This window comes from Schistocerca americana, chromosome X, assembly GCF_021461395.2.
Source record: "Schistocerca americana isolate TAMUIC-IGC-003095 chromosome X, iqSchAmer2.1, whole genome shotgun sequence".
In the NCBI taxonomy this organism is placed as follows: domain Eukaryota; kingdom Metazoa; phylum Arthropoda; class Insecta; order Orthoptera; family Acrididae; genus Schistocerca; species Schistocerca americana.
The window spans coordinates 301,862,615-301,875,400 of NC_060130.1; the positions used below are offsets into that span (position 1 = coordinate 301,862,615).

The 12,786-nt window shown below is 40.9% G+C and overlaps 1 protein-coding gene across 2 annotated transcripts in view; it reads right to left on the reverse strand.

Annotated features, from left to right (window-relative positions):
• LOC124556576 (1-phosphatidylinositol 4,5-bisphosphate phosphodiesterase eta-2-like) overlaps nucleotides 1–12,786 on the reverse strand; it is a 409,152-nt gene that overhangs the window by 21,209 nt on the left and 375,157 nt on the right. For both annotated transcript variants that reach the window (XM_047130534.1, XM_047130533.1), the window contains exon 13: nucleotides 4,840–4,984. In XM_047130534.1, the coding sequence (XP_046986490.1) occupies nucleotides 4,840–4,984 (145 nt within the window). The remainder of the gene's footprint in view (nucleotides 1–4,839; nucleotides 4,985–12,786) is intronic.

Genomic DNA, 12,786 nt, shown 5'->3' on the forward strand with positions numbered 1-12,786 from the left:
TTTGCCAACATATCGAGGGAAGGTTGAAGTCCCCACCAACTATAACCGTATGAGTGGGGTATTTATTTGTTACGAGACTCAAATTTTCTCTGAACTGTTCAGCAACTATATCATCGGAGTCTGGGGGTTGGTAGAAGGAGCCAATTATTAACTTAGTTCAGCTGTTAAGTATAACCTCCACCCATACCAATTCGCACGGAGTATCTACTTTGACTTCACTACAAGATAAACCACTACTGACAGACACAAACACTCCACCACCAATTCTGCCTAATCTATCTTTCCTGAACACCGTCTGAGACTTCGTAAAAATTTCTGCAGAACTTATTTCAGGCTTTAGCCAGCTTTCTGTACCTATAACGATTTCAGCTTCTGTGCTTTCTGTTAGCGCTTGAAGCTCAGGGACTTTCCCAGCACAACTACAACAATTTACAACTACAATTCCGACTGTTCCTTGATCCAAGTATGTCCTGTATTTGCCATCCACCCTTTGAGATTGCAGCCCACCCCATACTTTCCTGAGGCCTTCTAACCTAAAAAACCACCCAGTCCATGCCATACAGCCTCCGCTACCCGTGTAGCCGCCAGCTGAGTGTAGTGAACTCCTGACCTATTCAGCGGAACCCGAAACCCCACCACCCTATGGCACAAGTCAAGGAATCTGCAGCCAACACAGTCGCAAAACCATCTGAGCCTCTGATTCAGACCCTCCACCCGGCTCTGCACCAAAGGTCCACAGTCGGTTCTGTCAACGATGCTGCAGATGGTGAGCTCTGCCTTCATCTCGTAAGCAAGACCGGCAGCCTTCACCAAATCAGATAGCTGCTGGAACCCAGAGAGAATTTCCTCAAATCCAAAGCGACACATGTCATTAGTGCCGACATGTGCCACCACCTGCAGCTGGCTGCACCCTGTTCTCTTCATGGCATCCGGAAGGACCCTTTCCACATCAGGAATGACTCCACCTGGAATGCACACGGAGTGCACTCTGGATTTCTTCCCCTCCTTAGCTGCCATATCCCTAAGGGGCCCCATTGCGCACCTAACATTGGAGCTCCCAACTACCAATAAGCCCACCCTCTGTGATTGCCCAGACCTTGAAGGCTGAGAATCATCCTCTGAAACAGGGCAGGCAGCTGCATCTGGCTCAGCCAGAGACAGTGCCTGAAACCTGTTTGTCAGACACACCGGGGAGGCTTTCTGATCAGCCTCCGGAGATGTCTTTTGCTGCCTGCCACGCCTTGGAACGACCTCCCAATCAACCACAGGCGAGGGCTCAGCCCCACTGCGGGCAGCAATAGGGGCAACCACAGCGGCAGACCGATCTGGGGACAGACGGGACGAGGTTGACATCCCCGTGATACCCAAGTCCGGCTCCCCACAGTGGTGCCCATTGGCAACAGCCTCAAGCTGCGCGACCAAAGTCAGTGCCACTTGCAGCTGTGAGTGAAGGGATGCCAACTCAGCCCTCATCCGAACACAGCAATCACAATCCCTGTCCACTCTAATCGATGTTGAACAACAGTAACAGAAACACGCGTCCGTGCCTAGATAACGCAAGGGAAACACGCAAAGAATGTATTAACTAACCTGTGGAAATGCCTAATGACTGCGCTACAATCTGCCTGAATTTACGATTACAGTAGCTAAAACTCGAAATTACACCTCCTATACAAAACTAACATGCAATTTAAGTAAGAATCTATGAAGTAAACACTAAAGCGCGATGCTACAACTCTCAAATACTATAATACGCCCGAAATTTATGAATTAAACAGTGCAAGTACCCAAAAACATGCAAAGAAATTAAGAATTAAACTATGTAACAAATAAGTAAGCTAGGGGTATACGACTTACTGCTGCAGCTGCTTATCCAACGCCAGCAGGGAGCACACTGGCTGTGACCAACTGACACTGGCCGTTCAAAACAAAAACAGAAGACAGGCGACTACGCGAATTTACACTATTCAGGTACTAAAGCGCGATGCTACAGCTCTCAAATACTATAATACGTCCGAAATTTATGAATTAAACACTGCAAGTACCCAAAAACACGCAAAGAAATTAAGAATTAAACTATGTAACAAATAAGTAAGCTAGGGGTGTACGACTTGCTGCTGCAGTTGCTTATCCAACGGCGGCAGGGAGCACAACCGTTCACAACCACAACACTAGAAGTAGAAATAATTTCCATATAGTCAATGTGTGGTAAGACTGCTTTTTCAACAACACAGATATTATTAAACACAAATTATGTACAAACAAATCACAGAAAGTAATAGTTCCTGACTCTTCTGCGAATACGCAAAACAAAGGATTTCTTGAGGTGGGAACCTCTTGGAAGATAGAGTACTCTGTAAGTTTGTTAAATGACCCTCACATTTTGCAAGTGAACACTGTTCATAGGTTTGGTTGTGAAGCACTGGAATACAAACCATCCTTTCAGTGCACCCGTATGCCATCAATTCATTCTCTGTAAACACAACAGTCAGTTGAATGGTGAGTGAAGACAGTTCCACATTAGTCGAACAGGCAAATCTGTGTGCTAGCCAAATGTCATCAGTAGGTATCAACAAAGTTCAATATAGAGTCCAGGAGAAAAGTACATAGTGCTGAGTCATCATCAATAGACACACCATAGAGCTTGCTGTAAACATTGGTTGGTTGACATGTGAGGCCATGGTGGTCTGTGGCAACCCTTAAATCTATCATGAGTGTTTTGCCACATGACCTGGTGCCAGCAGATGTATTCTTCCACACTGCTTCTAACAACCTCACTGGATATAAGTATAGGTACATTCAGTGATTCATCAATACATCCAGTGGGTCTACAGGATGATGCACCTCTCTCTAGAGTTTAGAATGGAGGTTTATATTCTGGTGCAAAGGAATTCAAAATCCCCAAATATTCAAAAACAAAGTAAAAGAATACTTCATTGGACACTCTTTCTACAATTTATCAGAACAGTATAACCCATATGAAAGTGTAACAGCAATGCTTAGAGAACTTAGAAATGAGAATTCTCAGAAGAAAGATGGCACAGTTCTCATGAAACACTGTCACATAAATTTGAAGAACCTGTATTTCAAGAAGGCTGTGTGAACATTCTGCTGCCACCACCATACAAATCATGAGAATAAGATAAAAGAGATTAGCACACATACAGAGGCATATAGATAGTCATTTTTCCTTTCCTCAGTAGGTGAATGGTACATGAAAGAAAACTGCTAATACTGGTATGAATTACCCTTTGGCATGAACTGTGCAGTAGGTCATGATATATACATATTATTTAGAGTGTGCCTGCCTGCAGTGTCATTCAATACAAGATGCTTTCTCAATTAATGTACGGTATATTTTTAATTATATAAGTAGTAACACCACTACATCAGAGAGGTTTCAGTTATCTGAGGTACTCCACTCCAATTCCAAATGCAATATTTCACAAGAATAATGCCTATCCACATTGGGTGAAGAATGTGGAAGATATCTTTGTAGAATAACAGGCATCATTGCTTCCCTTGCTCAATGAAAATGGTCTGGGATGAATTTGGTTAGCACCATATTTGTCATAGTCTTCCAATAACCATGACCACTTTGGCTTTGTACCATGAACTATAGGGTAAGGTGGGGTAAATCCGAGCAGACGGGTAAACCCAACCGCCCTCTATTTGTGAGAAACAGCAAAGTGGAGCGAATTCGCATTAGTGTTACCACATTGAGCCTTCAAAATAATGAAAACGTCACCTTGACGGCTTTGCTGCATTTGACATTTAGACACCCAAAAGACAACAAGTGGGTTTTCGATTGTTTCAATTTAATTTTTGTGCAAATTGCATCACTAGATTTACCTTATTAAATAAAATGATCACAAAACAAATCGTAAGTGATTTTTCTAGTGCATTTAGTGACCTATTCAGTGTATGTATCATTTTTGCTTGAAATGTTGTGTAAATTGTTTCTATGTGTGTTAAATGAAACATGGCATGGTGGGGTAAATCAGACCACATATTTTTTAATATTTATGTGTATGGAATTAGTTATTTATGTAAACAAACGGAATTTTTGTTTATTTTTAGGAAAAGGTACGAAATTACAAATGAAAAATGACAAAACGCAATCAAAGCGATATTTCCCGAGTAGTTGCAATGCAAATGGGAATGTTTTTATGAGCTGTTACTCATGATTTTAACATTCTGAGATCGACATTGCTGTTGCACCGCTGGGCAATGAAATTCTCTTTTTTCAATTAAAATTTACATTCATTTTACTTTCAGTTCATTTAGTACTCTAAACATTGTTATTTTTCTGAATACATTTTGTTTATTTATGTAAAAAACGTAATTGCTTATCGTTATTTCCCAAAAAAAAAACGTTCATTTAGAACTATTTCTGTGCAAAATCAGCAAAACAAATAGGGGGGGCGGATTTACGCCACCATTTCTGCAAATGGCAAAAATGGACGTATCTTAAAATACAGATATCTCAAAAACTATTGATGGTATAACAAAAATATTTTGCAAACAGCTGCTCCTTTATACTACCTATAATTTAACGTATATAACATTAAGATCCAACCTCAGATAAGCATTTTATAGCCACAAGAAATTACTAGGCCGGATTTACCCCACCTTACCCTATGGTGGCTTCACATATCCTGAATTCTCAGAGTAAATGATCATGTACAGTTCAGTAATTATAATCATCTGTTTATTGTCATGTACCTAACTTATGTTATAAAATATGTTTCAGTCCCATGCATCCTTCTCTATGCAGCTCCCATGTATCCTTCTCTATGCAGCAGTTTTCACAAATTTTACTGTATCTGTGACACTCACCTTCCACTGTAAACCATTTCAGGATCATATCCAACATCCTTCCTGAGATACATAGGTTTCAGGACGTATCCACAGGCACCATTCTGTCGGAATTTGGCTTCATTGTGAAACATTGGCTTTCCTGCACTCTGATAGTTTAGGGCAACTGCAAAAAGCAAAAATCTAAAACCAGCAAAGTTAATCACCTGTAGGAGACATCATTGGCAATCTTTGTGCTATTTTTGAAATCATATCAAGATCCAACTGATAATTTATGCAGAATTTTTAGATAGTACAGAAGAAGGTTGATATGCTGCAGATCCAGGTACAACATGGTATAAAGTAAGTCCCCCAAAACAAAATTCCATTTATGAACTATTTTTGCACTCTCAGTGCATTTTACAAACTAAAAAAATCTTATTACACCCTGGATGTAGCCATTCTGCAGTAAAATTTACTGTTGCAACCTCCAAGTGCTCTAAGCAATAACCAAAATAGGTAGACATAATTAAACTCAACCTTTGGTTTGTCTTATCAGCATATCAAGATTGTTGCTTGACAGAATGCATTGATTGTGAGAAACTCAGCTTGCCCTTTTCTCACATGATGTCCTGAAAATAATGGATAAAGGCCAACAGGTAGATTCCATATTCCCAAATTTCCAGAAAGTGTTTCACATGGTGCCCTATTGCGGACTGTTAATGAAGGTATGAGCATACAGAACATGTTCCCCGGATGTGTGAGTGACTTGAAGACTCCTTATGTAATAGAATCCAGTACATTATCCTCAAAGGTGAGTGTTTGTGAGAGACAAGGATATTGTCAAGAGTACCCCAGGGAAGTGTGAAAGGAAATCACTTATTCTCTCTATACGTAAATGGTCTGACCAACAGGGTGCACAGCAATCTTTGTCTGTTTGATGCTGATACTGGGAAGGTGTCATCACTAAGTGACCGTAAGAGGATGCAAGATGATCTAGACAAATTTTATAGTTAGTGTGATGAATGGCAGCTTGCTCTAAATCTAGAAAAAAATAGTTTACTGCAGATGAGCAGGAAAAACAACTAACTAATGTTTGAATACAGCATTAGTAGTACACTGCTTGACACAGACACATCAATTAAATATCTAGGCATAACATTACAAAGTGACATGAAATGGAATGAATGCATAACAATTGTAGTGAGAAAGGCAAATGGTCAACTTCAATTTATTGGGAGGATTTTTGGAAAGTGTGGTTCATCCCTAAAGGGGACTAGCGTGATTCATTCTTTAGTGTTTCTTGAGTGTTTTTGATCTCCTCCGGGTCAGATTAAAGGAAGACATTGAAGCAGTTCAGAGGAGGCCACTTTATTTATTACTGGTAGGTTCAATCAATATGCGAGTATTATTGAGGTGCTTCATGAACTCAAATGGGAATCCCTGGAAGGAATACAACCTATTGATGAAATTTAGAGAACCGGCATTTGAAGTTGACTGCAAAATGACTCTACTGTGGCTTGCATGTTTACAGAGTGTGTGCAATAAAGCCATCTGGTTGGTAGCTTAAACTACATGCACCTCCCTACAGGTGAGCTGATGAGTGCACATGGGGCAGTGTTGGAACAGCCTGCTCTGTGGTATAAGTCCTTCTTATACACTTACTCCTGTAAAATGCCTTATTCCATCAACATGGTTTTAAAAGATGATAAGCACTGTTAATATCATCATTGTATGACTACTTCTTAAATAATTTTAGAAAATGTATAATTATTTTCTTTTTGGCAAGGCCTGCAGCATACAATGCATCATAATATGACACTTTATTATGAATGATTCCAGGCAAACTGCAAATAGTTTAATTAGTAGTGCTTCTTCCTTATGACAAACTTGTTTCAGCTATAGTGTCATTCTCATGTAAACCTGAAGATGTTACAGTTGATGAGTCAACTTAGGTTTCATCATTCATTCTTAAAGCATACCCATTTTCTCATATGTAATATTCTGAAACTATGTTTTACAAACTTGCTTTGCTGTAGAGCAACAAATTGTTCTGTAGCCAGCCTACCTCATTCATGTGGGGTGCAGGGATGAAATTCCAATAAAGTAAAACAGAAAATTTGGAAAGTGGGTCAGTCAAGTTTAATTTTGGGGGACCTTTGATTCATTTTAATGTAAGACAAACATAACTGCAATTAGATTTTCTTTATGCAGCTATGTATATAGGCGGAAGAGGTGAGTGAAAATTTGTACCAATGCCGGGAATCAAACCTGGATCTCCTGTTTACTAGGCAGTTGCATTGGCCACTAAGCCACATTGGTACAGCAGTTCACACAGCTGCATGGATTATCCTGGAATCTCTTGCTTCTAGATCCAAATTCTCACTGCCACCCAAGTATACATTAAATTCCCCCTTGCATAGGAACAGAATAGCTGAGGCTCTCTATGCTCTGGAACAGCTCCTCAGAATTAAACACAAATGGTGAAACCAGCCTGAACCCCAGGTGAAGGTACTTATACAATGAAATGACACATGGTCTCATACAGATATGATTTTATGTATATAGAGTGAAATAGCAAATGAAAATTTGTACCAAGCCTGGGAGTCAAACCTGGGTCTCCCACTTACTAGGCAGGTGCGTTAGCCACCAAGCTACTTTGCCACAGCAGTTCACACAAGTACCGGGTGATCAAAAAGTCAGTATAAATTTGAAAACTGAATAAATCACAGAATAATGTAGATAGAGGGATACAAATTGATACACATGCTTGGAATGACATGGGGTTTTATTAGAACCAAAAAAATACAAAAGTTCAAAAAATGTCCAACAGATGGCGCTTCATCTAATCAGAATAGCAATAATTAGCATAACAAGGTAAGACAAAGCAAAGATGATGTTCTTTACAGGAAATGCTCAATATGTCCACCATCATTCCTCAACAGTAGCTGTAGTTGAGGAATAATGTTGTGAACAGCACTGTAAAGCATGTCCGGAGTTATGGTGAGGCATTCTACATCTACATCTACATTTATACTCCGCAAGCCACCCAACGGTGTGTGGCGGAGGGCACTTTATGTGCCACTGTAATTACTTCCCTTTTCTGTTCCAGTCGTGTATGGTTCGCAGGAAGAACGACTGTCTGAAAGCCTCCGTGCGCGCTCGAATCTCTCTAATTTTACCTTCGTGATCTCCTCGGGAGGTATAAATAGGGGGAAGCAATATATTCAATACCTCATCCAGAAACGCACCCTCTCGAAACCTGGCAAGCAAGCTACACCGCGATGCAGAGCGCCTCTCTTGCACAGTCTGCCACTTGAGTTTGCTAAACATCTCCATAACGCTATCACGGTTACCAAATAACTCTGTGACGAAATGCGCCGCTCTTCTTTGGATCTTCTCTATCTCCTCCGTAAACCCGATCTGGTACGGATCCCACACTGGTGAGCAATACTCAAGTATAGGTCGAACGAGTGTTTTGTAAGCCACCTCCTTTGTTGATGGACTACATTCTCTAAGGACTCTCCCAATGAATCTCAACCTGGTACCCGCCTTACCAACAATTAATTTTATATGATCATTCCACTTCAAATCGTTCCACACGCATACTCCCAGATATTTTACAGAAGTAACTGCTACCAGTGTTTGTTCCACTATCATATAATCATACAATAAAGGATCCTTCTTTCTATGTATTCGCAATACATTACATTTGTCTATGTTAAGGGTCAGTTGCCACTCCCTACACCAAGTGCCTATCCGCTGCAGATCTTCCTGCATTTCGCTACAATTTTCTAATGCTGCAACTTCTCTGTATACTACAGCATCATCCACGAAAAGCCGCATGGAACTTCCGACACTATCTACTAGGTCATTTATATATATTGTGAAAAGCAATGGTCCCATAACACTCCCCAGTGGCATGCCAGAGGTTACTTTAACGTCTGTAGACGCCTCTCCATTGATAACAACATGCTGTGTTCTGTTTGCTAAAAACTCTTCAATCCAGCCACACAGTTGGTCTGATATTCCGTAGGCTCTTACTTTGTTTATCAGGTGACAGTGCGGAACTGTATCGAACACCTTCCGGAAGTCAAGGAAAATAGCATCTGCCTGGGAGCCTGTATTAATATTTTCTGGGTCTCATGAACAAATAAAGCGAGTTGAGACTCACACGATCGCTGTTTCCAGAATCCATGTTGATTCCTACAGATTAGATTCTGGGTTTCCAAAAACGACATGATACTCGAGCAAAAAACATGTTCTAAAATTCTACAACAGATTGACGTCAGAGATATAGCTCTATAGTTTCGCACATCTGCTCGACGACCCTTCTTGAAGACTGGGACTACCTGTGCTCTTTTCCAATCATTTGGAACCTTCCGTTCCTCTAGAGACTTGTGGTACACGGCTGTTAGAAGGGGGGCAAGTTCTTTTGCATTCCCTGTGTAGAATCGAAATGGTATCCCATCAGGTCCAGTGTACTTTCCTCTGTTGAGTGATTCAAGTTGCTTTTCTATTCCTTGGACACTTATTTCGATGTCAGCCATTTTTTCGTTTGTGTGAGGGTTTAGAGAAGGAACTGCAGTGCGGTCTTCCTCTGTGAAACAGCTTTGGAAAAAGGTGTTTAGTATTTCAGCTTCATGCGTGTCATCCTCTGTTTCAATGCCATCATCATCGCGGAGTGTCTAGATATGCTGTTTCGAGCCACTTACTGATTTAACGTAAGACCAGAACTTCCTAGGATTTTCTGTCAAGTTGGTACATAGAATTTTACTTTCGAATTCACTGAACGCTTCACGCATAGCCCTCCTTACGCTAACTTTGACATCGTTTAGCATCTGTTTGTCTGAGAGGTTTTGGCTGCGTTTAAACTTGGAGTGAAGCTCTCTTTGCTTTCGCAGTAGTTTCCTGACTTTGTTGTTGAACCACGGTTGGTTTTTCCTGTCCCTCACAGTTTTACATTGCAACTTCAGGTAACCCCAAAGACAATAATCACATGGACCTGGGAGGCCAAGCATGACGAAAGTGGCGGCTGAGCACACGATCATCACCAAACGACGCGCGCAAGAGATCTTTCACGCGTCAAGCAATATGGGGTGGAGCACCAACCTGCATAACATCGTACGTTCTATCAGGTGTTTATCAGCCAGGCTGGGGATGATGCGATTCTGTAACATATCGGTGTACCTCTCACCCATCACGGTAGCAGTTACAAAACCAGAATCACGCATTTCCTCGAAGAAAAAAGGCCTGATAACGGTAGATGTGGTAAATCCAACCCATACCGTGACTTTCTCGTCGTGCAATGGAGTTTCCACGACAGTTCTAGGATTTTCAGTAGCCCAAATTCTGCAGTTGTGGGCGTTGACAGACCCTCAGAGTGTGAAATGAGCTTCGTCGGTCCACAACACATTACTCAACCAATCTTCATCTTCTGGCGTCTTTTGAAATGCCCACACCGCAAATGCCCTCCACTTCATTAAATCGCCAGGTAACAGTTCATGATGCTGATGGATTTTGTATGGATAGCATCGGAGGGTACGCCTAAGTGTCAACCAAACAGTAGTGTATGGAATGCCGGTGCGCCGTGCGACTGCACGAGCGCTGACTTCCCCGTGCATAGATGTACCCACTATAGTCTCCATTTCTTCCTGAACTATCTCAGCAGCATTACGCCTTGTGCTCAGTCAGCCACTACAGGGTCTATCGTCTAAACAACCTGTGGCTTCGAACTTCGAAATCATTCTCGCCACAGCTGCATTTGTCAATGGACCTTCACCAGTTCGAATCCCCTTCCTATGGTGATAGGATCGTAACGCTGACCTAGCACATTCCCCATTCTGATAATACAGCCTCACTAAAAGTGCCTTTTCAGGTAATGTCAACATGCTGCGACTGCTGGCGCATCTGATTCTCTCTCTCATTACAGCTCTTTTATACATGATTGTCATGCGCAGTCACTGACGTTTTGCTGTCCAGCGCCATCTGTCGGACATTTTGTGAACTTCGTTTTTTTTTTTTCTTTTTTGGTTCTAATAAAACTCCATGTCATTCCAAGCATGTGTTTCAATTTTTACCTCTCTATCTACATTATTCCGTGGTTTATTAAGTTTTCAAATTTATATTGACTTTTTGATCACCCGGTATATGGATTACCCTAGCATACCTCCCTCCTTGATCCAAATTCTCACTGTTGCCCCACTCTGCTTAAACTGCTGTGCCAAGGTGGCTTAGTGGCTAACAAACCTGTCTAGTAAGCAGGAGACCTGGGTTTGACTCCTGTCCTTGGTACAAATTTTCACTCACCACTTCAGTCTATATACACAAAATCATATCTGTATGAGACGTGTAATATCTCTGAAACTGTGTTATTTCCTTTATGCAGAGTGTTTCCTTGATGCAAACAATCTTATCCTTGTGATCTCTTAGTGAGCAATAAGTACAGCATTATAGTATATCACTGGAGTAATCATTTAAAGCTGGTTCTTGAAACTTTGCCAACAGACTTTCTCGGGACAGTTTACATCTGTCTTCAATAGTCTGCCAGTTCAGTTCCTTCAGTATCTCTATAAAACTCTCCCGTGGACTGAACAAACCTGTGACTATTCATGCTGCCCTTCTCTGTATACATTCAATATCCCCTGTTACTCCCATCAGGTACATGTCCACATACTCTATCACCAGTCACATGAGTGATTTGATAGCAATCTCTTTCATAGACTGATTGCACTTTCCCAATATTCTGCCAATAAATGGAAGTCTATCTCCTGCTTTACCCATGACTGAACCTATGCAATCATTCCATTACGTATCCCTGCAAAGTGTTACACTCAGGTATTGGTATGAGTTTGCTGATTCCAACAGTTACTTGTTGATATAGTCATAGGATACTACATTTTTTTCATTTTGTGAAGTGTAAAATTTTACATTTCTGAACATGTAGGACAAGTTGCCAATCTCTGCACCACATTCCAACCTTATCAAGTTCTAACTGAATATTATTGCAGCTTCTCTCCGACAGTACTTCATTATAGATAACTACATCATCTGCAAAAAGTCTGATTTTTACTATTAATATTATATGTGAGGTCATTAATATACAATGAACAGCAAGAGTCCCAACACATTTCCCTGGGGCCCACCTGAAGTTACTTCTACGTCTGACTATGACTCTCCATCCAAGATAACATGCTGTGTCCTCCTTACCTAAATGTCCTGAATCCAGTGATAAATTTCATTTGATACCCCATATAACTGTACTTTTGACAATAAGTGTAGGTGTGGTACTGAGTCAAATGCTTTATGGAAATTGAGAAATACTGCACCTACCTGACTGCCTTGATTCAATGCTTTCAGGATGTCACGTGAGAAAGGTGTGAGTTGAATTTCACATGATAAATGTTTTCAAAATCCATGCTGGTCAGCATTGAGACGGTCATTCTGTTCAAGATACCTCATTATGTTTAAGCTCAGAATATGTTCCAAGATTCTACAACAAATGGACATCAAGGATATTGGATGGTAGTTCTGTGGATCAGTTCTACTACCCTCCTTGTAGATGGGTGTGACCTGTGCCTTTTTCCAAGAACTGGGCATGGTTTTTAGTTTGAGGGATCTACAATCAATTATAGTTAGAAGAGGGGCTAACTCAGCCACAAATTCAGTATAGAATCTGAGAGGGATTCCATTGGGACCTGGAGCTTTGTTCAGTTTTAATGATTTCAGCTGTTTCTCAACACCACTGACAGAAGTAATTCAGTGGTACAAAGACTAAATTGGCGCAATTCTCCTGGGTTTTCATTTGTAAAGGAAAACTTGAAAATAAAATTAAGCATTTTAGCTTTTGCTTTGCTACCCTCAATTCCAGTTTCTGTCTCATTCACTAGGGACTCCAACTTTGATGCCACTAACAGCCTTTACATACAACGAGAATTATTTGGGTTCTGCAAAAGATCACTTAACAATATTCTGCTCGGTAGTCACTGA